Below are 26,677 nucleotides of genomic sequence, written 5' to 3'. Positions count from 1 at the left end.
AGACTGAGAGGAACTGAGGTATAAGGAGAATGAAGAGAGGATATTGAGGATTTTGGCTGGAGAGGATTTTGACTAGAGAACTGGAGGTCAGGATGGAAGATGAGGAAGAGCCAGAGGGTAAAGTTCTAGATGGGTAAGAACGAGGTGAGAAAGACCTAGGTGAGGCAGAACTAAGATGAGAGAATTAAGATAGAACTTACAGGGGACAACAGATAAAGGTAGAGACAAATCAGGCAAGAAAGGAACTAGGCTTGAGTACAGAACTGTAGCTGTGTAGATAGGATTTTACCCCAGAGGAATAAAGTAGACAGACAAGGAGCTTGGTGTATCTAGATTTATTCCTGCCCTGAATGCCCGGTGGAACTGTAGCTGTAAAGATAGAATTTTGTCTTAGCGGAATAAAGTTAACAGAAATAAGAACATAGTGTACATAGATTTTTTTTTTTCCCCTCAGATATCCTATGCCAGACGTAGCATATTTTCCGGACTCTGGGCACTCCATAAGAGGCACAGCGACCAGCTGTCCCATGCTCTAGTCACCATGTTTTCCCCACCATGACAGACTGTAGCCCCTAGAACTGTGAGCTAAACCAGACCCTTCCTTCTTCTAAGTTACTCCCTGCCAGGCATTTGTGCACAGCACTGAGAACTAATGCATACCTGCTTCAGTTTGAAATAATAGAGCAATTTCTATAATAACTTCACATGAAGTCTTTTTTAACTTATGCTCCCCATGTGAGGCCATAGACTGTTTCTGATGTACACACAATTCTTGGTGTGACCAAACTAAATCTAGCACATGACATACACACAATAAGAACCAACCTGATGAACAGAAGATGGAATAGCTTTAGATGTTTGAATGAATGGTGTATGGCAAGGCTAATATTCAGATACTATGGAAAGTCAGGATCTTGATGGGCTGGGAGTAGCTGTGTGGCGTCACTGTGCAGGAGCCATTGGGCAAGCTCCCAAGGGCAGAAGGAGAGGGATTTTTTTGGAAAGATTGAGAAAGGATGAGTTTAGCTTTGGTGGTCAGCCATCCACATGACCAGCGAGGTCACTCAAGACTACACTGGAAGGCTACTTATATATTTCACTGATTTACATATTAATTAATTAATAATCCTACTCTCAAGTTTGGTCCTTTGGGAAATCTGTACCAATTTCACAATTCCATATGAATACATAGCTAAAATGCCAGAGTAATTTCCGTTTTTATGTATGTCTTCTGGTTGACATGATTAGAAATAAATATATTTAATCAGATGTGAATATGAATTAGATATGAATCACAGAAATGATAATATAATCAAAGGCAGCAAAATTAGCCTGACATTTAGCTTAAGATGAATTGTTTCTGATAGTTTTCTTGAAGTAGAAATCCAAATCCCTCATAAAGAATAGAGGACCATTAGGACCATTCTGGGTTTTGATTGTAACATGAACCAGACTCCAGGTGTCAACTTGTAGAAGGGCTAAAAAAGAAATCCACTGGAATGGACCCAGGTCTGTGTTAGGTAGACAAACTAATAGTTCTCTACTCCTTCCTCTCTGAGTATCCTTGCATTGGCCACTGATTATTTCCACCCACCGCAGGAAATGGAGAGTCGATAAGTATGCACTACCTATGACTAAGATTGGTCTGGTCCCTGTTAGAATTAACTAAAGCTATCCAGGTATGCAATATTTCCACTTTGGAGAGTGAGCACCCTCCACTGTGGATTTCCACATGGAAATAATGCCAAGGGCTGAGTCACCTGGCCACTCTCTACCACTTCCCTATCTCCCAGTAGACAGTGAGTTTGATCTTCCCTAGCTGGATCTTTGATGATTATTCTCATTGGTATCTGGTACTTGCAGAATGTGATACTCTGGTGTAAGGAGGCCAGTATTTGTCTCACACTGACTGTGATGTGTGGGCTCAACCAGTGCACTCTGGGACTCAGCACAAGGAAGGATGCCAACGGCGGGATGCCTCTCAGCCTCTTTGTTCAACTTTGCCTTCACCTTCCATACTTTTCAATCTTCATCTCTATTCTCCTGATTCTTGTGCTAGACTTGGACATGATGAAAAAAAAATCGCTGCAAGGACTTTCCTACAAAACCACCAGTTTTACCTTTTGGTGTAAAAATCTAAAAATTGCAGTATCTCTCTAGGGAGATCACAAAAGCCATCGCTAGTCAATGCCTGGCCCACACAGGTGCTTTCCCTCAGCTGTGGAGGTGAAAAGTCAACCATATTTCTAGGCTCCAAATTTTAGACAATGGGACTTAATCTAGAAACAACTTGTTTTCTGACCATTTTGGATCCCACCATTCCATTAGGCTTATGAGCTAGCCACCCTCTCAGGTAAAATTAAAGGAGGCCATTAAGGCCCCACTCTGTGGGACTTAGTAGAGTGCCCAGCAACACAGGCAGCAGGGCTAACTTGCGTCAGCTCACAGTCAGTATTTGGCCTATCCAGGATTGCAGTAAGTAATATTGTAAGCAAAAAAGAAAAGTGATCTTTTATGTTGAAGACTAAAGTTTGCTGCATGTGATATCTTGAGGGCCTCTACTAAATACTGCCAGAACTGCTATCTAATTTTTAAAAAATCTTATTATTATCCTTTATACTAAACCCAGCTTTCCACTGACTCCATGATGAAAATAACCCTTGTGCTCTAAGTTTGTTATTTCCTCTGGGAAAAAAAAATTAAGTGGCAGAATATGCTCCTAAAAATACCCAAACACATGTGGCCATTTCTAAATGAGCTGGTGGGGATAAACCTGCTGACAGAAATGGAAGCTTTCTTGTGTGTTGAGCAGCCTGGATAAGGAGTTGTTACAAATGAACAGCAATCATGAAATAAAGAAAAGGAAGAACGTACAAAATTAATATGGCCAAATGTTTTCATAAGACTATCAACCAGAAGCTGAAGTGTCCCTGTATGTCAGCTTTTCTCACAAGACTGCTAGGAAAGATGAGAGATTTCAAAGCAACCACAGTCAGAGCATAGCAAGGCACTTCTTCCACACTGATGACGTCAGTAGGTGTAGACTCTGGATAGAGTCTGCAATTCTCAGATATCACTGCCAGAGACTTCCTCCCTCCCTATCAGTGATGCATACCAAACCCAGAAGCACAAGTGTTGGCACTGTGGCACAAGAGAAAGACAAGCTTTGTGAAGGACTTGAACTTAAAGAACAGATCATTGGAGAGTCACGGAACTTATCTGAATTTCAATTTCCAGCAAGACACCTGGTAGAGATGTCCTCAAAGTTGTGGAGAAAAACTAAATACTTGCCATTGCTGGTGGAATCGATAACATGAGACATTCTCCCATCCCAGGAACCTGCCTTCCCCATACCCAGCCTCCAGCATCTTCCCCAAACTCACCCATTTGATCCAGCTCTCAATCTCCTCTTCGGGCAGCCGGGACACAGTACGTGGTAAAAATCGCACCAGCTTCTCTTTGACCATGGAAGAGGTCAGAACATCCTCCTCCTCCACCAGGCTGGCAATCACATCGGCAATCTGCCCTGAGCCTTCCACCACCACACAGGGGATCTTACTTTTGATGGAGGTGTTGATGGCCTAGGGAGGGATAAAGAGTTAGACACACGGAAGGGGCTGCAGTGAGCAACACGATCCAGCTCAGGACCAAGGTTCTAAATCAAGGGGGTCCATAAGATGCTTTGACGCCTCTTACTGCCCTTCCCACTGTGGCTTTTATTTCAAATCAAAATCAAACCAACCGCAGTGGCTTCATGAATGGGGTAAGGGAACCAGTTGTTTGACATCCTGAGAAAAAAGACAAATTCCATAAAAAGGGCATGCTGGTTCACCTTTGTCACAGCGGCTACGCCTTCAACTACTAACACTGGCTGCTGGAGCGGGAGCCTGGGGGGAATTCTCCAGGCCCTAGCCTGGGGGGAATTCTGTTCCCCAGACAATGGCTCTGTTGCTGCCGCTAAAGGTAGTTTTAACTAAATCTTTATCATTCTAAGAAAACTCAAGATTCAAAGGCTAGGATGAAATCCTGTGAGTGCAGAGAGTTACAATAACACCTGGCTAACTTTCTTTCTCAGCTGGTGACCCCAGAAGCCTCTTTCCTTCCACAATGCCCCAACTAAAAAAAAAACAAAAAACCCTGTTCTTTGTTCTCTCTCCTCCCTGCTACTTCCTGTTAGCCAGTTGCTAACCCCGCCTCTCTGGGCCCAGGTTAATTTTATTTAATGAATGCAAATGCAACACATCTTTACATAGTTAAACAAATGCAGCATAAACAAATGCAACACATCTTTGTCTAGTTAAACAAACAGTCCACACCAAGGACACCTGTAATATTTACATCTTCCATACAGAAGTACTTTGAAAATAGCCTATATACAAAATTGTTCACTCCCAAAACTGGTGTGATACTTAAGTGACAACTCTGAAGATTTGATCCAACACAATCGTATTGACAACTTATCGAAAAGAAGCTATCAATGCCCTGAAAATACATTAAAAGCAGTTGGCCGTGTGTTCTATGTATTTGTTCTCCTCTTCACTTGTTGTGAGAAAGTGAAATAGAATTACTTGCTGGACAAACACCTCTCACACCAATGTTTTCTTTGCAAGAATTTCAGAAGGTGGTAGAGGGGACTCAGACTTTCATCACCTGACTTCAAGATCAAGGGGTTAGTCTACATATGGGCACAGAAAAACTTGTAAGTCCCCTTCTTTAAGGCTTTCCCTAGAGAAGACACAGTCTATCGGGCCGAGAGCATGGAGCTATGATGAGTCTGAGGCAGCAGGCTGGGTGTCCATCCACGTGCCTCAGAGTCTACACTCAAGATGTAAGTGTAAGTGCTGGATGGCAGCTAAAAGATGTGGGACTGAGGAGCCCAAGAAACATTAGTTCGATGTTAGTTAGCCTCCCGATCTCTCCTGGCCCTGCTTCCCAGGACTCAGTGAAAGATAAACGCGCTGGTGGCGGCGCTGGTTACCACATAGAAAGGTCACGGTCACAACAGAACCCAATATCAGTATCCAGAGCTTATTAGGAGGGAAAAGGTGGAGGTGGGGGGAAGAGAGGGGAGCCAGGCCTGGTGGGAGGGAGCAGAGAGCAGAGGGCAGAGAGAGAGGGTGGGGGTTTGAGTCCGGCTCTTTAAGGCGCAGATTGTGACCATACTGATGATGTAAGACGCAGCAGAATCCTAACATTGGGTACGAGCTGCACAGATCTTCGAAGATAGAGATCCCTTCCATTATGTTGCAGCAGGAAAGAAACATCTTGCCCTCCACTCTAGGACAAGAGATGGATCTTCTTTCCAAATCTTAAGTTCCAGAGAAAGAGTAGGCATACAGCCATCTCCCAGTTCGTCACTCTCCATCTCACTTATCCACCATCTCTCCGCCTCTTTAATCTGACACCACTCCCTGTCTCCTCTTTAGTTTTTCTCATTTCTTAGTTCTTGGAGAATTTCAGACAATACATTTTGATTATGGTCACTCCCTTCCTCCAGCTCCTCCCAGATCATTCCCTCCCTGTTTCTCTAGCCAACCAACAAGTGGGCAGCAAAGGCCCTACAAGACACCACGGGCTAATAAATAAAAAGTCCCGGGACAGGAATGGGTTCCCTTTGGGGGAGCTGTGGGCCAGTGAGGTTCCATAGACCCCCAAACACTACGGGGTATTGTACTTGACCGTAAGAGCCTATTGCTAAAGACACCATCCGCATGACTTACAGAACATGGAGAAATCAAGCTAATACTGACCTGGAAGCCTCATCTTTGCTGACAAGCAGTCATGGTGCAGGAAAGTGCTCATCAGTCCTACCCAGCTGTGGGTCCCATGAGTGGTAATAGCAACTGGCCTGGCAAGTCATGCCACTGGGACACTAGCAGCATGAGTGTCACGGGGAAGACCAATCACTTTCTGATTGGAGTCAAGACCTACTCCACAAGATGAAACTCACATCCAGAATTGGCACTGGAGTCAGGAACCTGTGATGAGACACCCAGACCCTAGGGGAGAACCTATGACTGTCACCCTGCTAAACAGGCATGGTATTAAACTGACTGCTAATGACTTATTGCTATACCCATAGATTAGTGCATCCATCAACCCTTATCGAAGAAGCTTCTTTTTTGTGGTAGATGATGAGTCACATGGGAGACCCACCCACAGCTGGGCAAAATGTAGAGAATGAGAGACTGCACAATGCTTGGCCCTAAGGGGGACATCTCTTTCACACCCCCTCTCTCCACCTCCTCTTTCTTTGGCTGCTTTTCAACATTTATCTGGTGATCATTTCACACTGAAAAAAAAAAATGGCCAATTTTACTTGTTCCCTGAAATTTCTTTTAAAACTTTTTTCTTTGAAAGACTCTTGAATGGCTTTTTTTTCCAACAGCAGTCTCAACAGCAGCTCTCATAATATCTCATAAATATCTGTTGAAGGAATAAACTAAAAGGAACACCATTAAAAAAAAAGACAGTGAGTGTTCCTCTACAATTCCAGGACATTTTTGCCGTCAAGGACTGGGAATTCCAGTGTGGTCTGGTCACTGGGCTAGAGCCAGTAACTGTGTGTAGATCTGCTTATTCTAACCCCAGTTTTAAACTAAAACAGGAGAGGGGGGGCATGGAAATAATTAAGAGAGAAGTTGGACATTATTTTCTTATAAGATCTTATTTCTATAACAAAAAAAAAAAAAAACCTCAGAAGGCAACGTATCTAAACACTAACTACAATGCAGTCACACCAATGTTCATTTCTAGAGAGCCAGAGGCCTGGATTGGGCAGATGCAACAGTAACATCAGAACCCATGATATGGTGGGAACATGGAGTCTTGGCCAAGATAGTGAGTTTCACAGGTGCAGAGTCATCCAGGAACTCACATCGGCAGCAGCACTTAGATGTGAGATTCCTACACGTGGAGTCTAGGATCCCGGAAGTTATTTCTGCCTTTCTGGATGCATCTCCCTAACTTTCTCAGCTGAGGAGCATCCTGTATCTAGTAAAGGACCAACACATGGTGAGAAAACATTTCCTACTTGCTTCAGGAAAGAACTTAGGATGTATAGAGGACAAAGTCAAGAAAGCTCATGAACATGGCTTTCAAGAATTTGGGACATCAAAAAGAACCAAATCAGTGACTTTGTGGGAGAGAAGAAGGAGCTATGATTAAAACTCAAAACACAGAAAAGCCATCCAGGGAAATTATAGCCAAAAAAAAAAAATCCAACTAGGGAGAAGAAGGAACATCCAAACACAAGAAATGTTTTAAGCCTAAATACATATTGTCAGGAAAAATCTTGCCACAGCAAATTAGAGCTGAAATGCCAAGGCCACAAAGAAGTAATATCTAAAGTTATGGAGAAAGACACCAACTCACAAATACAACCCCATTAGAGACACCAGATGACTTGGGAGAAACCCCAAGTCAGGAAAGTCAGGAATGGCAAACTTCAATCCCTGGAAGTTAAAAAAAAAAAAAAAAAAAAAAAACCTGCCAAAAAGATTAGCATGCCTGAAAAAGTTACCTTTTAAAGCTGAAGAAGGGGGCTAGAGAGATGTTTCTCTCTCCCCTGGTACCAAAATCAGAACAAAATGGACCAAAGACCTCAATACCCAACCTGGAACTTTGAACTGGCACAGCAGAACACGGGCAGAACATTTCGAGATATATACGTAGGCAAGTCCCTGATGGAAAGGATTCCAGTGGGTCCAGAAACAGCAGCAAGGGTTGAGAAACAGAATTGCATGAAATTAACCAACTCCTCCATAGCAAAAGAAAGTTAACAGAGTCAAGAGACAGCTCGCAGAACGGGAGAGAAATCTTTGCTATTGATGTAGCTGACATGATATCGATATCTAGAACCTATAAACTCAAATAGTTAAGCCCCAAAGCCCCAAATTGTACAGTCAGCAAATGAGCAACTGAATTCTGAAAGGGAAAAATCAGTAGCCATCTTGAGAGACCCTTCCCCTTCCCCTCCTCCAAAGGTATTTGCTGACCAGCAGTTTTAGAAGTGACCAGAAGTTGAACTTATAAGGCTGGGACAATAAATCTATGTATCCTGGACTTGGCAGAACAAGATATGGGGAGTAATGGGCTCAACTGACCAGAAATTGAACTTATAGGAGAACAGGACTGCAACAATAAATCTGAATGTATATACCCTGGGTTCAACAAAAGCAGGATACCTTTCAACAAAAGTAGATACCCCTGAATCGTGCTAGCCATCAGTAACCTCATGCTTATAGTTCAGCCAGTAACTTCAAAGAACTACCTCACCCTTAGCCCCCTCATCCAATCCCAAGCTGCATGTAAACCTTTCTATATAAACCCCTTAAAGTGAGTGCTCAGGGGCGTCCTCCTCCACCCTCTGTGTCTGATGTTGGATGCACCAAGCCTGCTTGTTTTGTTATTAAAAACCTCTGTGTGCTTGTTGGATAATGGCTCTGTGGTGGTCTTGCGATCTGGGCACAACAAATTCAACAGATGGTCCTCAAAAGAAAAATACAAATGGCAAAAAAGAAAATATGTTTAACATCCTTAGCCATCAGGAAAACACAAATGAGAACCACCTTGAGAGCGCATCTCAGTGCTGTCAGACTGACCAGCATCAAGAAAGGAAGTGACCAAACACCAGTGAAGGGGCCTAGGAAAAGCAATCCTTACACACTTCCGGTGGGAATTTAAATTAGTGCAGCCACTACAGGAATTTAAATTAGTGAGGTCACTATAGGAATAAATACAGAGGGACCTCAAAGTACAACCAAAAGCAGAACAACCATATGACCTAGTGTAGCTCTCATGAGTACACACCCAAAAGGACCGAAGTCAGCAGGCACTAGAGACACCAGCACGCCCATGATCTCTAGGGTACTGTTCACAATAGCTAAGATATGTAACCGGACAAGCCACCCAAGAGATGGAGGGATAAAGTATTGGATGTGTACACAGGGGAGTGTTGTTAGCCATAAAAAAATGAAGCCTTGTCATTTGTAGAGAAATTGGTGGAACTGTGGATAATAATGTTGAATGAGAAAAGACAAATTGTATTTCCTCTTGTATGCAGAATCTAGACTTACACACACACACACACACACACACACACACACACACACACACACACGGGAGAACGGACTGTGTGGGAGAAGGAAAGAAGAGACTGAAGAAGTGGGGAGGGGTCAGTTTACCGAACATGAGGAAAGTACAGGAATAACCATGTGTGAACAGGCCATGTGAGACCCATTTTATACACTACCTGGAAATGTAGCTTTCAGTGATTAGACAAACCCAAAAGACTGGGTGGGGGAGGTTAGGGAGTGGGGGGATGCAGCTGTTGGGTAAGCCTTTTAGGAAACCAAGCCAGAACTCACTTTCAAAGTCTCTCTTCCACCTCCTTGAGCAAAACACACGATGGGGATCTTACCACCATAGTTGGAATCTGTAAAACAAGAGCAAAGTCTGTTTTGGATTCGGCCTTAAAGAGTGGGTATGACAGGAAGTAGGATGGGGCAGGAGATGGGAGGAGCATCTGAGAGGAGAGCTCATGGAGTAGGTAATAACTGCTTGGGTGTGACCTTGACCCTGAGCTGATAGATCACAATGAAGGAGTCCCTGTACGCCAGACCGTCCTCAGGGTGGCATGGGTAGTACTGTCATTGGTCACTGCTTTTTAAAATGCTAAAGTTGGTGCTTCAGTAACATTTGTGGGTTTGATTAGACTGGGTTGAAGTTGGCTCTTATTCTCTCCCTCATTTGTATAATCCCAGGTTTTCTTAAGTGGGTGATAAATTTGCATAATGAGGCATTCTCGCAATGGAGCTTAGTGCATCTATAAATAGCTTCCCAAGCTATCTCTTAGTTGAAGGGAAAACAATTGAGACTATGTCCTAGGAGGCAGTCTATCACTAAACCACAGGACAACCTTGCTCCAAAGCAGGGCACCTCTCAGCATCCTGCCCACAGGAAAGGAAGACGTGTGCAGCTTAGCAGATAAGGTCTGACACTCAGTTTCTGCAAAACCAATGTTTTAGGTGATTCTATTCTGGTAGAGCACAGAAGGAGCCAAACTTAAAACATCAGCTAGCCTTCCAGTTGTGACACTAGTGGGTGGCTTCTTAACAACCCTACTGCTGAGTCTCAAACCCAGGGCAAATGGCTGAGCTGCCTATTTAACATATCAACACTGACACAGGCTGCCAGGTTCTCCCAGCATCCCTCAGTCCCTACCCTACAGAGAATGGCTGGCATACCCAGCTCTCAACCCTGAACTCTCCAGCCCAGGGGCTGGGCTGGGCTACTCTTCCCCCAGAGGCTCCTCCCTAGATAATCCAGACATTTTGGTTACCTTCCACATTTTGTACTTCTGCCCTCTCAACTGCTACACTCTGTTCCTCTCTCTCTCCCTCTGTCTCCCCTTCCCCTTCTACCCAAGGGCTCAGTTCAGTCTGATCATGTCCACTCTGGACTCTCCCAGATGTCTCTGCCTCTGGCTACGCTCTCCCACATATCTATAATAATAAACCTCCTCCTCCACCATACCTAGGAATGGTCATGTCCTCTTCCTTCCCTTTTATTCCTATTTTTTTTCATTCATCTACAACTGCATTGCTTCTTAAACACATATTTTTCCATTAGGGGCTTCACTTGTTCCAGACGCCTATAGAAAAAAAGCCAGCAGGCTTCCTAAATGAATGAATGCAAGAATGTATCTGTCACTGCCTTCAGCACACTGAAGGACATGTCACCCTGGCAGAGCACTCCTGGGATGCTGAAGAAAGAGGAGAAATATAAGCTCCTCTTTAGCAGAATCAAGAGGGCTCCCCCAGCTGTCACCACAACAGCCATGCATGGCTGGCCTCCCGGTTCCTAACTGCTGACCTTGACTGGTCCGCTCAGAGATGTACTTCTCCAGCTGATTCCGCAGCTTGGCTTCCACCGTGGGGTGTCCGTGACATCCATTGTCCACCAACAGCAAGTGGGTGTGATTGTTGTCTAGGATGTATAGAGGGTCTCTCTTGAAGTCATCCATGATGTATTGAGCTGAGAAATAGCCCTGCAAAGCACAGGGACACTTGTCTTTGGGATGCAGGGTGACACTATCATGACCCTACTGAAGTTAGAGAACTTGTGTTTGTTATGTGTGTCCTCCTGTGACTGTTCTGACAAGGAAGACCAGTTTAAGTGGAAAAAACACGAACAGCCTAGGGTAGACGGAAAACCGAGGAGAGCTGTGCTGTCTTTTTCATACGCATATAATGTTCTCATGACTCAAAAATAGAATACTGATCCAAGAATTTAAGCTAAGAAAATTCTCTAAAGCAGATCTAAAATGTAGTACAGTGTAAGCGTTTCAAACAGTTGTCTTTTCAGGTTGGCTGAGCCTCCATCCTGTTCCACCCATAGCAGAGAGAGAGCTATAGTGAGCCTTGTGAGCCTGCATCAGAAGATGTGGCCAACAAGATTATTAGGATCACTTTGTTTCATACAGAAGACCAAACACTGTCACCCAGGAAAATAATAGAGAAACCAGGAAGCTAGCCACAATATCACAAGAGTTTATGGCAAAACCATGATATTACTGAAGATTGTCATCGGAAATAAAAAGCAAATAAAAACTAGCAGTATAATTTAAGCCTCTAAAAACTATGTCTTCTACAGAAATGAAGACTGTAGCATATAAATGAAAATATAAATTATGCTTAATTCTAAGAGCCGTGGGTTGTCGTCATTAAGATGTTACGTGCAGTTAGTTATTTTCTATGCATATATCTGTGTGGTTCATAATTTCACACTTATAAGCATTTTAAACCGTGCTGTCAAAACAGCCTCAGAAGTAGTATTTTCCTACTTCTATGATTATTCTTGATTTGTGTGGTAATATGTCTGGACTTCCCTCTTTAGCAATAAACATTACTAGATTATAATATCTAATAATAAATATCTAGTCACAAGTATTGCTGGATATCTAGATTTGTATCAATTCTTGATTATTACAGAAATATTTTAATGAACATCTTTGCCCGAATATTAAATACTCTAAGGACAAGTTTATTAATGTAATTGTTGGACTTTCCTATAAATAGTTTTTACACTCCTGATACATGTCTAAACAGTGTTCTGGGAAGAACATAGACTTAACTCTTAGGTTCCTGTGCCCCTTCGTAGCCTTAAAAATAGTGACAGAGTCAAGAAAGTGAAACATGTTTTCTTAAAACCACAGCCCTTAACATTTACTATCTAAATGTCTAGTGAGCCACAGATGGAATGAGGTATGCACTGAATTTAGATTTCTGAACATCTAGCCCAAATCTGAGTAGGACTTGAGGAGTTTCTCACTGTTTCCAAATCGTCACGCATATGACAGTGGATATCATATGTCTACAGTGCATTCTGGACATGATTGGAGGGAGGTCTGCTACCTTCTAAATCAGTTCTCAAGAAACTTTTGGTGGTGTGGGTCTCAAGGCCTTCTCCTTACTGGCTTAAGGACAGAGAGCAATAATGGATCTGAACTCTCAAGAATCTAGCACAGCAGTGCAGGATTGCACCCTCAAGTGAACCCTTTTGAGATGGATTTGGATCATAAATTATAAAAACAATAGGCCCAAATCTAACATGAGCTTGCTGGGGACAGATGTTAATGACAAAATGCCTCCACTGTTAGCTCCTGCTTTGGAGTCCCTTAAGTATACCCCCTCCCCCTTGTTTTTTTGGCTGCTGAGGTCCATAGGCTGTTCTCCTAAGCCGGGCTTTCCCACGATCTGGCTCCATCACAGAGCCCCAGCACTCAGGCATAGCCATTGCCCTGGTCTCTCTCCCATAGAACCTTGTAGACCTCCCTGCCCCACCGGTACCTCATCATTGCAGTTCCTGATGAGGGTGTCCCTGTTGGAGACCATGCCCCAGGCCGCTATACCAATGGCCACGATGTTCTCTTCTGAATTCCTGCTGATGGTGTTGTCTCTCACCACTTCGCCTATGTACTTCATCAGACCGTAATGAGTGCCTCCTGTGAGAATCCAGGCACCTGTGGACGAGGGAGCGGGAGCTGAACATCGCCTGACGCTGAGTGAGGTTTTCGTCCTATTTCCAGACTCCTAAGGAACCCTTCCGGCAATGAGCTCTAAGATTCTGTCTGCACTGAGAGCTGGGCTATGGGATGGGACCACACGGCAGACAAGAAGAGGGTCCCAGGTCATCAAGGGCTCCTGAGAGGCACGCACTAGAGCGCACAAGTTCTGGGCCCCATTCTAGATATGCATTCTCAACCTCTACAGAAGGTGGACTCATGGGTCTCCAGGGGAATGCTTTCATGAACAGTGAATGCCTGGCCTGAGCCCGTAAGAGAGCTGGCCAGTGCATCCAAAGATAGCAGTGTGCTCCCTCTCCAGACCTCATGCTGCTCAGAACAGAGTAACCCTTCCTAGACCCAGCAATTCTGCTTTGCTTCTCACAACTTTGCATATTTTTATTAAAGGTTTATAGCTAATGATCTTCTCAATGCCAAGCACGTTGCAGAGTTGTTTGATTTTTTGTTTTGTTTTTTGTTTTTTTGTGGGTTTTTTTGTTTTTTTGAGACAGGGTTTCTCTGTGTAGCTTTGTGCCTTTCCTGGAACTCACTCTGTAGCCCAGGCTGGCCTCGAACTCATGGAGATCCGCCTGCCTCTGCCTCCCGAGTGCTGGGATTAAAGGCGTGCACCACCACTGACGGGCCAGAGTTTTAATGCAAAATAAAAGAAACAAAAGATCTATAGGCTTGGGCTGTAGCTCAGAGTGTTTTATTAGCACATGTCAGACCATGGGTTTAAACCCCAACACCAAACAACAACAGGAATGTTATTTAGTACAATGGAAATGACTACAGTGTGACTTGTTGCCTGGGCAGTCCCTACTCTAAAAGCAGTCTCCATCTTGAAAACACTCTCCATCCTTGGAGCAGTCCTCACCCTGAACACAGTCTCCATCCTTAGAGCAGTCCTCACCCTGAACACAGTCTCCATCCTTAGAGCAGTCCCCACTTGGAGGACACTCTCCATCCTTAGGGCAGTCCCCACTTGGAGGATACTCTCCATCCTTAGGGCGGTCCCCTCAATCTTTGGAGATGCATGCAGTGAATTTGGGGCTAAGAGCCATGATGTCTGCAGTCTACTCTCAAATTATTTTGCCCCAAACCCTACTACATGAATATTCATAAAACATTAGAAGACAAATGTAGGAAATACCAGCCATCAGTAAATCTAGAAGCATGCACATATGTTCAACATATTACTCTTGAAACATTTCTGTAATGCTTGAAAGTTTTAAATTAAAAAACATAAAAAGAGAGAACATACTAAGTTGAATACATGAAGTCAAAGCTACCATTATCTGGGTCATACAACTACACAGTCTTACAACCTATCCTGCAGCCTCTGCTTCCAAAAGTACATCAGTGGTCTCCAAGATTAAAGAGAAATCTTATTAAAATGCTCTTTTTGATTTACTAGAATATTCTGACTAAAATTTTATATGTGTAAATAATGAAATAAAACTACTGGGAGATATTCTTTTTGTAATCAAGGTAACCTCCTTAATGCCAACTGAGAGTTACTCTGTAAATCTGCCAACCAAAACATCTTATCTTTCCACCTACCTGAGAATTTTATTTATAATAATAAAACAACTATATTTCCCCAGGCTGGAGAGATGGCTCAGCCATTATGAGTACATATTGCTCTTGTAGAGGACCAGGGTTCAATACCCAGTACCCAAAGTGAAGCTCACAACTGCCTGTATCTCCAGCTCCAACGCCCTCTTCTGGACTCTGCAGGTACTTGCACTCATGTGCACATACCCACAGAGACGCAAATAGTTCTAGGAGCACCTGGATTCTGCAGGAAAGCGACATGTGGAAACTTTGTCCTTTGCACCCAAGATGCAGTGCGGACCAGGAATAATGATCCCTGGACATTCTCTCAGTGCCTGCATACCTTTAGACTGTGCGATGTAAATCAGCCGGCTGAAGATCTTGCGCATGCGTGGCTTCAAAGCAAAGTTTTTGGCACCACCAGTCACAGAAATGACCAGGTTGGGTGTTTTGAGGTGCCAGTGCTGGGTCAGCAGTTCGTACAGGGTTTCAGAGTCCGTGTCGCAGGATAAGCGGATATACTGTGGGGGCAAGATAAAAGCACCAGGTTTGTGTGCTCTGCCCTGGGGTATTGGGTGGCTGCCTGCTCCTGGGGCATGAGACAGGGTGTCCTAGGCAAGGCTGCTACCAGGGCCTCTTCCACAAGCCAGATGGAGACCCTGAAACTCCACCTGGCCTTTGAGGTATTGGAAGCAGGGTAGGCAAGAGATGATGAAGGGGTCCTCAAACTGCCATCTTGGCACACCTGGATGAGCCAAGGAGATGGGCAGCCTGTGGGGAAAGTCACTGACCCAGCATGAAGCAGAGCCTCAGACAGTGGGCGGAGCTGGATGTGCGCAGGGACCACTAGGACAGAGCTTGTGGACGCATGAGATCAAGGTCCAGTCATCCAGCCTGTGGACTGAGCTATCATTGAAACAAAGCATGGGAATACGTGGGGAAGATGAGTTTCTAATGGAAAGATCCTTGTAAAACTCACAGATATAAAGAATTGTCACCTTAGTTGGAGCTACAGAATACCCTCAGGAACGCTATCCCAAACTAAAGGGACTACTCACCAAAGTATTCTCCCATCCTCTACCAGTTAGGCTCAGCAGATGTCACAGGGACCCACGACATGACTAGACTACAGCTCCAGTCATGACGTCATCCTTAACTACTGACTTTTCTGACCGAGCACAATCTAGTCACTGTCTTTTGACTTTCACAACTTGTCTTCTCCTGCAACGACTGTTGGTAATTATCCATCCCCCCACCTCCACGTTCCTGGACAACTCAAGGCAACTAAGGCAACCCAAGCTCTTAGTACATATATTAAAGCAGAAGGCGGGTTCTTACCTTGCCTTTCTTCCCCAGAGTCTCAAACTGAATGTCACCAAAGGCATCTGTCGGAAACTCCTTGGTATGTTTCTTGTAGTTCCATTTCTCGTTTTGGTTGATCTGGGTGCCTTCAATGTGCTGGCTCTGGGCATAGCCACACTTGCATATGCTCTCCCTGAGTCGGCCATGTTTGGGGGAAGCAACAGATTTCCATCTACTTAAATGGCTTGTCACATCTTAGGATAAACTATGCACTATAAACTTAAACCAACACAAGAAGAAATTCTATCACCATCTCTTATTCCCAGACTAGTTCCCTCATCTCGGTTGATTGTCTAGAAACTAGTTGGGTGTTTTGTTCCCATTGCTAATTATCTGTTTGCCAATGAGCTTACCCTGTGCTGGGGGCAGAGAGGCAGAGAGCAGAGCCCTGCCCTCATGGAGCACATTAGGTATGTGAGAAGCCACAAAGCTGATAAGAGGTGGAACTCAGGAATCTGGGAACCATTTGCTCTGCATCTCACATGGCCTGAGCTAACTCACAGGAGCCCAGGAACATACAGGCATTAGTGCTTTAGTGCCAGCCTCACCAGATGCCCAGCAAGTCATGCTCTTCTGAGGAGAGGTAACTTCTTTCCATGAGCTGCACTCATGGGGGAGACATTGTCCCCTGGCACAGGCCCAAAGTTCTCCAAGCTTAGAAACCACCTTTCTCTACCAGATGGTAAGTGCTTAGATGACTCTGGGCTAATAATAGTTTGGCCTAGACAAGGAAACCTGCCATAGTGAGCATTAGCTCTTCCCATTGGGAGTGCAACAGAATTCAATATTAACTGTCCACTCAGGGACACATATGCATGACAGGAAACTGAAAGAGGAGAAGAAGACACACAGAAAGTAGTAAAGACTATCCTTTCCTTCTACAATACTCTGTAATCATTCACCGAGTGTCTGAGAGCACCGCTTACGATAAAACGACATCTGCAGCATCCCAAGCTGAGACCGATGTGATTTTCTGCCCTCAAGTTGCTCTGTGTCCCCTGGAGTGGCTAAGTACAAGTCTGGCAAAGGACATGGAGAATCCAACCAAATGCCTCCTTTTGGAGGAACTCCCGGCACAGCCCCTCTCCTGCCTGGCATGCTGTGAGGGCCGGAAACGGTGCGAAGCATCGAGTGGGCCTGGTGCACAGCGCATGCTCCGCCAAGGAGCCCTGCAGCTCAGGGTGGGGCATGCATGTGAGTCAAGGAACAAGGAAGGACTGACAACCAAAAAGAAGGGAAGGCGCAGCAAAAACAGCTGCAAACACAGTCCGTGTTTGACCAGCACAACAGTGCAGGACAGAGCAAAGAAACAATGGAGCCGGACAATGGCATCTAGCACCATCATGGCTGACCAAAAGTCCAACGGCCTATTTTATATCCTTTGCCCAAGGCTAAGAGGATCAATGTCTCTCACTGTCACCACTGTCTCCACTCTCACAATAAAGTATATGACCCAAGATGTGGACCTATTCCAGGGTATGGGGACAGTGTAAAAGATCCACCCACTTCTAACATCCTAGTACCTTACACACTCGGTCAACTGTACAAAGTGATCCTGGAGCAAAGATTCCCACAACAGGCTGAGCCAGATAAAGAGAAGTCAATTGAGAAAATCTTCTTTCTGGCTGGATTCTACACTTTATATTCTCTATCCAAAAATATACTGACATCTAGCAAACACTGTGTGAATGGATGAGCAAATAGGAATGACATTGATCGGTCTTACTATAAATAAGTTATATCTGCAACCATTCTCAATGATTTGTGTAAAGTAGATATTTTGGCTTTTCTTCCAAGATACAAGGATGCATACACACAACTGTCATAGACCAGAGGAAGCTCTGTGCTTCAAGGTCTTCATCACTGTTGAGTTTGTCTGGCATATGGCAAAATGTAGGGCGAGCCCTAAGATTACTGTCTGGCAGTAGGTCGGTCATATCTTCATTTATGAGGTGATGAGGGTGAGATATGTTTCTGTGGCTCCTTCTAAACAGTCAACAGAAGTTCACAGCTCAGGAGGCAAGTGTCATGACCACTCCAGAAGTAGATGACCTGTGACCAAACCAAACCGCCTGTTTCTACTGCCAGGAAGCAGTGACCTCAGCTGCATCCCAGGGGCCCAGTGCTTCTCTGTTATTAGCGCTCCATGTGAAGTACTGAGGCAAGACTAGCCACCAAAGCCATCAGGGGAGAGACTATCATGAGGAGCAAAGGCATCTCATCGGGAGTCCTCACCATACCTACTGTCACCCAGGAAGGTATTGCTGTTGCCTCCACTTGCAGGCCCCTGCTGGGGAGCATACACTTGACCTGGTCCTGAAGAGACTGCCATTGCTCCCCAACACCGTCTGGACAGTTGCATCAGAGTGACCTTGTTTATGCACCAAAATCCTGAGCATCTGCCTACAGTCAACAGGCCCAGGGACACTTTTGACATTGGTGTCCCTTTCTTGGAAATTTGGGAACAAAATCAGAATTAGGACCAGAAGCTCTGTCCTCATCTCCCTCCAGGCCGTACAGGAGTTCTGTGGGTGCTAAGGAAGAAGGAGGAAGCAGGTGCAGGAAGGAGTGGAGACAAAAGGGGGGCAGACAGGACGTTCCGAGTCCCCACAAACCTAGTCACAGCTCTAACTGCTCAAGGGACCCAGCCACTGCCTGCTCTTAGGTGACATTCCTGTCTCCTCGAAGCAAGTCCCCTCTTTTCAGTTCAACTCATTGAATTCTCTAAGAGAAACCCCTAATGACTGCAGAGTGTGAAAACTGTCCTGATTTAAAGCATCTGTGAAAATATTAAATTTTTTTAATTATAAAAATGGAGCTACAGACTAGCTCCTGTCGCATCCCTCTGGCAGGATGTTGCCTCTGTTTGCACAGCCCCCCCCCCCCAGGGAGCTTCACCCAGCTTAGCCAAGGAAAAAGGAGTCTGTAGGGACTGAGCCACATCTGCAAGCCTTTCTCTTACCAAGTCCCGGGGGACTTCCTGGGACAAGGCTACTTCCCATGTCCCTCTCTCTGCTCTGCCACTGCTGCCTACCATCCCACTCTCCTTTGGCACAAGTCCCCAGCCTCCCAAGCTCACAGTAGGGTAGCATACGCCCCGCTTGTCCTTGTTACAGCTAAAGATAGACGCCTTTTCCCCGCCAAAGATAGGGTTACATCTTAAATGACCTATTGACCAAAAAAGTTGTCTGGCTCCTTTATGGGCTGGAGCCCTCCAAGAACCAATATGCATGAAATTGTTTAGAAACAGAGAAAAGGGCTTGCCAGAAAAGAACTGGGGGTATAGACATGTGCAGGAGGGGTAGGGATAGCAGAGAGGAGAGCTGGAAAGGACTGGGGGGACACTGGCATCCTAATTCGCAACCTCAGAACCAAAGTTCTGAATCCCACAGAGTTAGACTCATCTTTATTGTGGCCATGAACCATGTGGCTACTTGATTCTGTAGTTGAATGAAGAATAATTAAAGCTGGTAAAGGAGTTCCTTGGTGACACTAGCCACATTTCAGGAGATCAGCAGTCACTTGGCGCTGCCATGCTGACAGCACTGATACCAGGAAAGTTTTGTTGCAAAGAGCTGTGGTTGCAGACAGAGTACTTCCTGTTTCTATACAGGATTCAACCTGAATAAGGAAGCAAGAGCCGAAGAGAACAAACCAGATCCGTGGGAATCCACGTTAAGAGTGTTAGTAGGTAGCTGCTAAGCTACATAATGTCTCAAAGATGCCCAGCAGAGGAGAAGTTCCAGCATCCTCCTCCAGGGACCACTCAGACAGACATCCACTAGGGGTGAAAGTGAAGGTCCACCTGGGCTTAGCACATGCGTGCCAACCCCAGGGTCCCAGCAGTTATCTACGTACGGCCTGTGTCCTCTAGTTTACAAGTAACAACAAAATGGGGGTATCAGGATTTCTTGCCACTTCGTTTGAGCCCCTCGTTTTGTATCGTACAGGATGGAACCCACTCATTTTCTCACCTGCTCATCAACATAATGAAAGACCCTCTGTGTGTTGGGCTGGTGGGGCCTCTTTGGAGCCAGCCGGTCCCCCAAGCACAGGGGACTTAGAGCAGAGGAGCACCCACTTAGAAGAGACGCCCCGAGGACCACAGCTGTGAAGAAGGGACATTCAGATAGTATAGGAGCATGTGGGTAGAACTGCCTGCAAAGCGTTGAGCTCGTGGGAGTACTGGAGGGAGTGACAGTCCCTCTCGGTGACTTCACCAACTGCAGTGTTGCCCAAGCTAAAAGACGACAGGGAAGGACAAAACCAGGAAATTCCACAGGCATGTCAAGTCCATCCCAATCACATGCCATCGGGGACTTTTGGGATGCAACCACCTCCAGTAATGACCTCCTAGGTGTCTGTTCACTGTACTAACAGTCAGCGACAGTGGACTCTGAAACACAGAAGTGAATGTGGAAGAAAGCTGTAGCTTACATGGCCTTGGAGTCTCTGGTAAAGAAGACACATTCTCGTTTTTTAAAGTTTGCCTGAATAAAATCCACCAAATCCTGTGAAGAAAAAAAATATGGAGTAATACATTACTCATCTGTTCTCAGGCCTGCTGGTATTAATGAACACTAGCTATGTCCTAGCCTGCCTTCAAAGGTTGTCATGGCATCCTTTTTGTTTCTTTTAGTGTACTCTGGGTTTATTTTTAGTGACACATACATTTAAGCTGTTTAACTAAATGAAAATGTTTCCAAAAGTTGCTTAGAGTTGTCTTTTGTATAAATGGCATCACACACACACACACACACACACACACACACACACAATGTTTTTCTCTCTTCACAGTTACCAGGGAACAGAAGTGTTGGATGGTAGTTTGGAATTAGAAAAAACTATCAATGCATATTTTCATCCCTCTTCTGCCTAGTTTTTAAAAAGGAGATGTTTTCCAAAATGTCCTACATTTGTATATATGCTACTGTGGGCAAGGTGGTTAGGCGTAGCTGGGATCTCGTCCTAAGAACCAGCCCAAGCCTTTATAAGCCAAAGATGTCTCTTATGTTGGCAGAGCAAGACATTTGAAAACACATTCCTCACAGTGAGGGAATTGGCAATAGCGATGTATCATAAATAGTGACCAAGATACAAAAGGACTGTCAATCAACAAAAACACAGCAGATGGTCCAATGGGAAAACAGCAAGACAGAGCAGATACGGAAAAAAAAAAGAAGTCCACAGGAAAGCCATAAACACGTGAAAAACTCACCATGTGGAGAGGCCACTTTACATCCACCAGGTCAAGAAAACTAAAACAAAATGACAGTTGGCAGGCATTGCAGATGAGGAGGAAGGTGAAGGATCTCACACTCGCAATGAGTGAGAGAGTAAAGTGGTACTACTCAGGACAATCGCACATGAAGCTGTTTCTCCGAGGACCCGTGGGGAGAACCGTTTCCCATGAGCCACATGTTGAGTGCTCCTAATGTGGAGGGCAGAAACTCAATAGCTGTAGGAAATATGGAATGATCCTGGAGGAGGGGGTGATGATTTTTTAAAATAATTTATTGCTAGAATAAACTCCCTCTGAAGGCGCACTTTCTGAGAGGTATGTGTGTGCTCAGGGGTCCAACAGGAACTCTTGGAAGCTAGAAGCCTCAGCCTTCATCCCACTTCCAGGGGCACCAGTGCCTGAGGCCATTGGCTCTCTGGAGAGAGCCTTCCGGTAGTGCTTCATCACTTGGGGTCAAAGGAGACGAAGGAGGAGGAGAGAAAGACCTGGAAATTCTGGAGAGGTCCCCATTGCCTTTGTCCACTGTTACGGGGCAGCACTGAAGTGAGACATGGGGACGAACTCTAAGGGGGTGTGCAGGATTAGGAGCGGCACCCGAGGGTCCTGAGCACCTCTCCCCTTCATTCCAGCCGTGGAAGGCAGGTCTCAGCTGGAGGAAGGCACCGGCTTCTGCTGTTCCCCTCTGTGAGTTTGCTGACAGCTCAGTGATCCACACGGTCAACCGTTGAAAACAACGGCATGACAGGCACCCTGACTCTCCCCCACCCCTGTTCCTTCTCCTTTACAAAGCCGACTTCCATCCCAACACTTCATGCTGTAGTCAGCGGGAGCCAGACATCAGACTACAGTGTTCTGACAAGCGAAAGTGTGTGTCAAGACTTGCAGTGTGGAGAGCTGGCCGGAGGGGACCACGTGCGACATGAGTAAACTCAGAAGAGACAGCCTCCTGGTGTCCCGCTAGCTGGTTCCAGTAAGAAGCCACGACCTGTCGGCAGTGTTGGTACTGGTTCAGGATGAGGAGAGATGGGCCAGAGGAAGCAACCAGGAGACAAAAGGAACCACACTGAGTCAAGGACACGGATGTCATAACTCAGTCCTGAACCCACAGGACAAGAGGGAAAGTGTTAATCATGGGCAGTGAAATCAACACTACAACCACGATAAAAATGAAGAGAATAAATGACTCCAGGCTGCCAGGCCCAGGCGGGGCATCTACACTACAACCCCGACGCCTAACACTTGGGGGACATCAGAAAATGGGGAGGGGCAAGGTTGTAGGAACCAGAAGTCCAGGATGTTGTCTGCATGATGTCTACAACAATGCAGCTGCCTGCACAGACCTGAAAAGTCCACACTAATCCACATGTCACCACAGATGGAGGAAAATTTCATAAAGCCTCACTCCTAGATGAAGAGCTACAGGCAGTCAGTGGCTGCTGGGGGAGGACAATCCATGCAAATAAACTGTCAGCACTAATTAGACTCAATAAGTCACACACACACACACACACACACACACACACACACACACATCAATATAGAAGAAGACGTCAGAAATTCAATAAGGGATTGTGAGGGGGACACAGGAGGAGTTGGAGATGAGACAAATATAGTATAATTGTATAAAATCCTCAAATTTTACCAGAAAAAAAATGATTTAAGAAACACAGTGTTTAAAGTTTTTCCTAATGGGCCAGGCGGTGGTGGCGCACTCCTTTAATCCCAGCACTCGGGAGGCAGAGCCAGGCGGATCTCTGTGAGTTTGAGGCCAGCCTGGGCTACCAAGTGAGTCCCAGGAAAGGCGCAAAACTACACAGAGAAACCCTGTCTCGAAAAGCCAAAAAAAAAAAAAAAAAAAAAAAGTTTTTCCTAATGGCTTATTAAAATAATTGTCATCTTAAAAGAGAAATATAATACAGCAACGAATATGCTTCTACATTCTACAAAAAATAACTCATAAAACAAATACTAATTAGGACGCAAGAGATTATCTTTTTAAAGACGGCCAGTCGGTCACTAAATAACCCTAACTGCGTCAAGCGGCCTCAGTGTGGACTTACACTGTCGCTGTAGGACACATCGGTGCTCCGAGACACACTGGAGTACAGGGTCCGGGTGCTGCCCAGGGTCCCGTTCCTGCGGCTCCTCATGCTGAGCCTGGCTCCCTCGAAGGACATCTTGCCTGTGGAGGTTAGAGGACAAGCGGGTTACACACAGTAAAAGGACTTCCCCAGAAGCGTGTGGCCTGCTGCACCTTCCTCCCACTCTCTTTCCTTACCACAGGCAGTGGACTATGCTCCATCCGGCTCACCTGCATCATCTACCCTGCACCTATTTCATCCTCCGGGACTCGGCAGGCATTTCTGCGCCTCGGCGCTATGTCCTCTCCCACCCCTCATGCCTCAGTGCTGCCGCCCTTTGGTAGCAACAGGCATGACAGCATTTTATGACTTCAGCATTCCTGAGACAAACTTGGGTGACCCACCCCAGAGTACCATCCACTGCGTTTGCACTAATTGTCTACTTGGTTGATGAATGTGGAATGGCTAACACTAAAAAAAATATAAAAAATTACTATGTGCCTCTCTCCTTCTCTCTCTCTCTCTCTCTCTCTCTCTCTCTCTCTCTCTATATATATATATATATATATATATATATATATATATATATATATATATATCAGCATTTCCATTCCAGGGCACATGTGGAGGTCAGAGGCCAACTTAAGGGGGTAGGCTCTTCCCTTCCACAATGCATTCCAAGAACTGAACTCGGGACCTCAGGCTTGCGTGGCAAGTACTTTCTTCACTCGCTGAGCCAGCTCGCTGGCCTCTGGCTGGCATCATGTATCAGTCAGATCATGGCCACAGTGGAGACAGGACCTTGGGTCTGATCCAAATCAAGCAAGGCCTACAAGTCACATGCCCCAGGTCTCCCTGAAACTCTGAGGTTGGTATGTGAGTCTCAGGGACACCCCATACCTCCCACCTGTGTGGGCATCAGGGAAGTTCTGTCTTGAGGGGGCCTTGCTGTCCTCACTCTTCATCTCACTTGAAGACACTCATCTCTGCTGCCGAAGACCCATTCCCTCATGTCTCCTAAACTCTGACCTACATCCCAAGCTCCAGACAAAACCCAGACCATATGACCTGTAAATGCAGCAAACGGGACATTTCTAGAACAAAAACACTACCCACACTCCTCACTGTCTTCTCCTCTAGGGACCACATGCATCCTAGACTGTCCCCTACTTCCTGAGCCACAGATCTTGGAAGCTCTCCTAGAACCCACTCAGCGTGCACAGCCCAAACTGGTTAAAGTACTAAACATCTCTTTTACTTCTCCCCTACCAGGCATTTCAAAGAGCCGCACAGAGTATTAATAGGTACTTCACATACATTACTGTAAAACCGCAAATCAATCCTGCAATGCATTCGAGATGCCTCCCATACAGCAAATTGCTTCTGAGTGGGGCCCAGACGGTCGAGAAGCAATTTCATTTGCTTTGCAATGAGAAACTTTACTGCCCTGCAAAGGAAAAGGTGTGTTTTTGCGTTGGAGAACACATCTCCACCAAACCATGGAAGCTGTGCAGCCGGCAGGCCTCTCCCGTCTCTTTCGGGCATTGGTCCGAGGTCAGCTGACCACATGAATCCATGTGAATCCAGGCACTTTTTATGATGTCTCATGTAACACATGGTACAGGTGCACGTTTACTGATCCTCTAGACACATTTCAGTGTGAAAAATAAAACAAACTTTTGAAGAAGTCCCAAGAGAAAAGACTGGAAGAGAGCTCCCAGGGGCCTGGAGGGAGGCTGAGAAGAGAGGGCCTTAGGGGAGTCACAGGAAAGGAAAAGAGGATTAAACTCACCCAAAGGAGAGGGAACTGGAAAGACTGACAAAAACCAGAAAGGACAGAAGGAAAGAAAGCTGGGCCTTGGGGCGGGCAGCAACATGTCCAATCAATGTCCACCCCCAAATGCCCGTCCACATCTAATAATCCTGAACCTGCTAGAAAAAAATGGGCCAAAGACTGAAATCTAAATCCATGACAGGGGATACAATCTCTAATCAACATTGTTCAGCCTCCTTGTAACCAAACAGGAAAAGTTCATCAACAATGAGGCACCAACAGGGAGACTTATGGAAGGCAGTATTGTGTGTTGGGAAGAGGGTTGGGACAGACACTCTTAGACAGTGGGGGTGAGGATCAGGGGTGGAAGGTAGGGTAAAAACTTCTTTAGTTCCAGCAAAGTCGTTAGTGATGACATAGCAAGCTTAAGTCTTGCAAACAGCAAACTTCAAGAATGATCATTATTGGCTTTAGGGAATCTAGATAAAAGACTTAGTTTTCATCTGCAATGCAATGTCTACAGCCCAGTGGATGGCCCGACACCCATGAACATACTGGCAGCATGATACAGACTCAGTGAGAGTTTCTAAAAGTACATAAAGCTGGGAGAGAACAAGAGGGAAGGGTGTTGGAATAGTTGAAGGAGAGCATGGAGGTGGATTAGATTAAAACATATCATATGTACGGCATTCTCAAATGCTGTGGGATATCTTTCTGTATGCTGTGAATAAGTGTTGCTCCCATTGGCTAGTAAATAAAGCTGTTTTGGCCTATGGTGAGGCAGCTTAGAGGCAGGTGGGAAAGCAGAGATACAGAGAGAAGAAAAGAGAGTAGGAAGAGACACCAGCCACTGCCAGGAGAAGCAAGATGTGAAAGTACCAGTAAGCCTCAGCCATGTGGCAACTTATAGATTAATAGAAATGGGTTAAGTTATAAGAGCTAGCTAGCAAGAAGCTTGCCATAGGTCACATAGTTTGTAAATAATATAAGCCTCTGTGTTTACTTGGGTCTGAGTGGCTGCAGGACCACAGGTAAGAGAGATTTGTCTGGACCACGTGGGGGCCAGGTGGGACCTGAGACACATACAGCTACATTTGGCACCCAAACATGGGGCATGAACCCACGACCCCGAGATTAAGTCTCATGTTCTACTGACTGAGCTACCAAACAATAAAAAGATGGTATTCCAGGGTCTGAGGACAGTTGGTAAAGTGCTTGCCTCCCAAGTGTGAAGACCTGAGTTCAGGTCCTGAGAAAACCCATTAAAATGCTGGCTGTGATAGTATGCTCCAACCACACCAAGAGCAGGACACTCATGGCAGAGACAAGCAGATCTTTGGTGAAGTTCCAGGCCAATGAGAACTTGTCTCAAATAGAAGGTGAAACATGCCTGAGGACTGCCTGAGGGTTGACGTCACAGACTGTCCTCTGACATCCACATGTGTGTACATGTGCACCCACATACACATGAGTGTGAGATCCTGTACACACACACACACACACACACACACACACACACACACACAGAGTTACATTTGGAAGATGTCCAATAGTGAGTTACTTGCCGCAGGAAAAAACTAGAAACAACCTATGTT

General features: G+C 45.4%; 1 protein-coding gene across 1 annotated transcript in view; it reads right to left on the bottom strand.

Moving 5' to 3' along the window:
• The window catches only part of Trpm8 (transient receptor potential cation channel subfamily M member 8), a 70,534-nt gene extending 47,130 nt beyond the window's left edge, over window positions 1-23,404 (bottom strand). Inside the window, exons 1-8 of the mRNA XM_059278151.1 lie at window positions 23,288-23,404; window positions 20,423-20,496; window positions 15,962-16,118; window positions 14,967-15,144; window positions 12,852-13,024; window positions 10,876-11,050; window positions 9,369-9,436; window positions 3,384-3,581 (exon numbers count right to left, since the gene is read on the bottom strand). Coding sequence (XP_059134134.1) covers window positions 3,384-3,581; window positions 9,369-9,436; window positions 10,876-11,050; window positions 12,852-13,024; window positions 14,967-15,144; window positions 15,962-16,118; window positions 20,423-20,496; window positions 23,288-23,404 — 1,140 coding nt within the window. The remainder of the gene's footprint in view (window positions 1-3,383; window positions 3,582-9,368; window positions 9,437-10,875; window positions 11,051-12,851; window positions 13,025-14,966; window positions 15,145-15,961; window positions 16,119-20,422; window positions 20,497-23,287) is intronic.
• Between the last annotated feature and the right edge of the window lie 3,273 nt (window positions 23,405-26,677).

Source organism: Peromyscus eremicus, chromosome 13, assembly GCF_949786415.1.
Source record: "Peromyscus eremicus chromosome 13, PerEre_H2_v1, whole genome shotgun sequence".
Lineage (NCBI taxonomy): Eukaryota > Metazoa > Chordata > Mammalia > Rodentia > Cricetidae > Peromyscus > Peromyscus eremicus.
The sequence above is the reverse complement of the archived record's forward strand: the minus strand, read 5'-3'. Positions and strand labels throughout refer to the sequence as shown.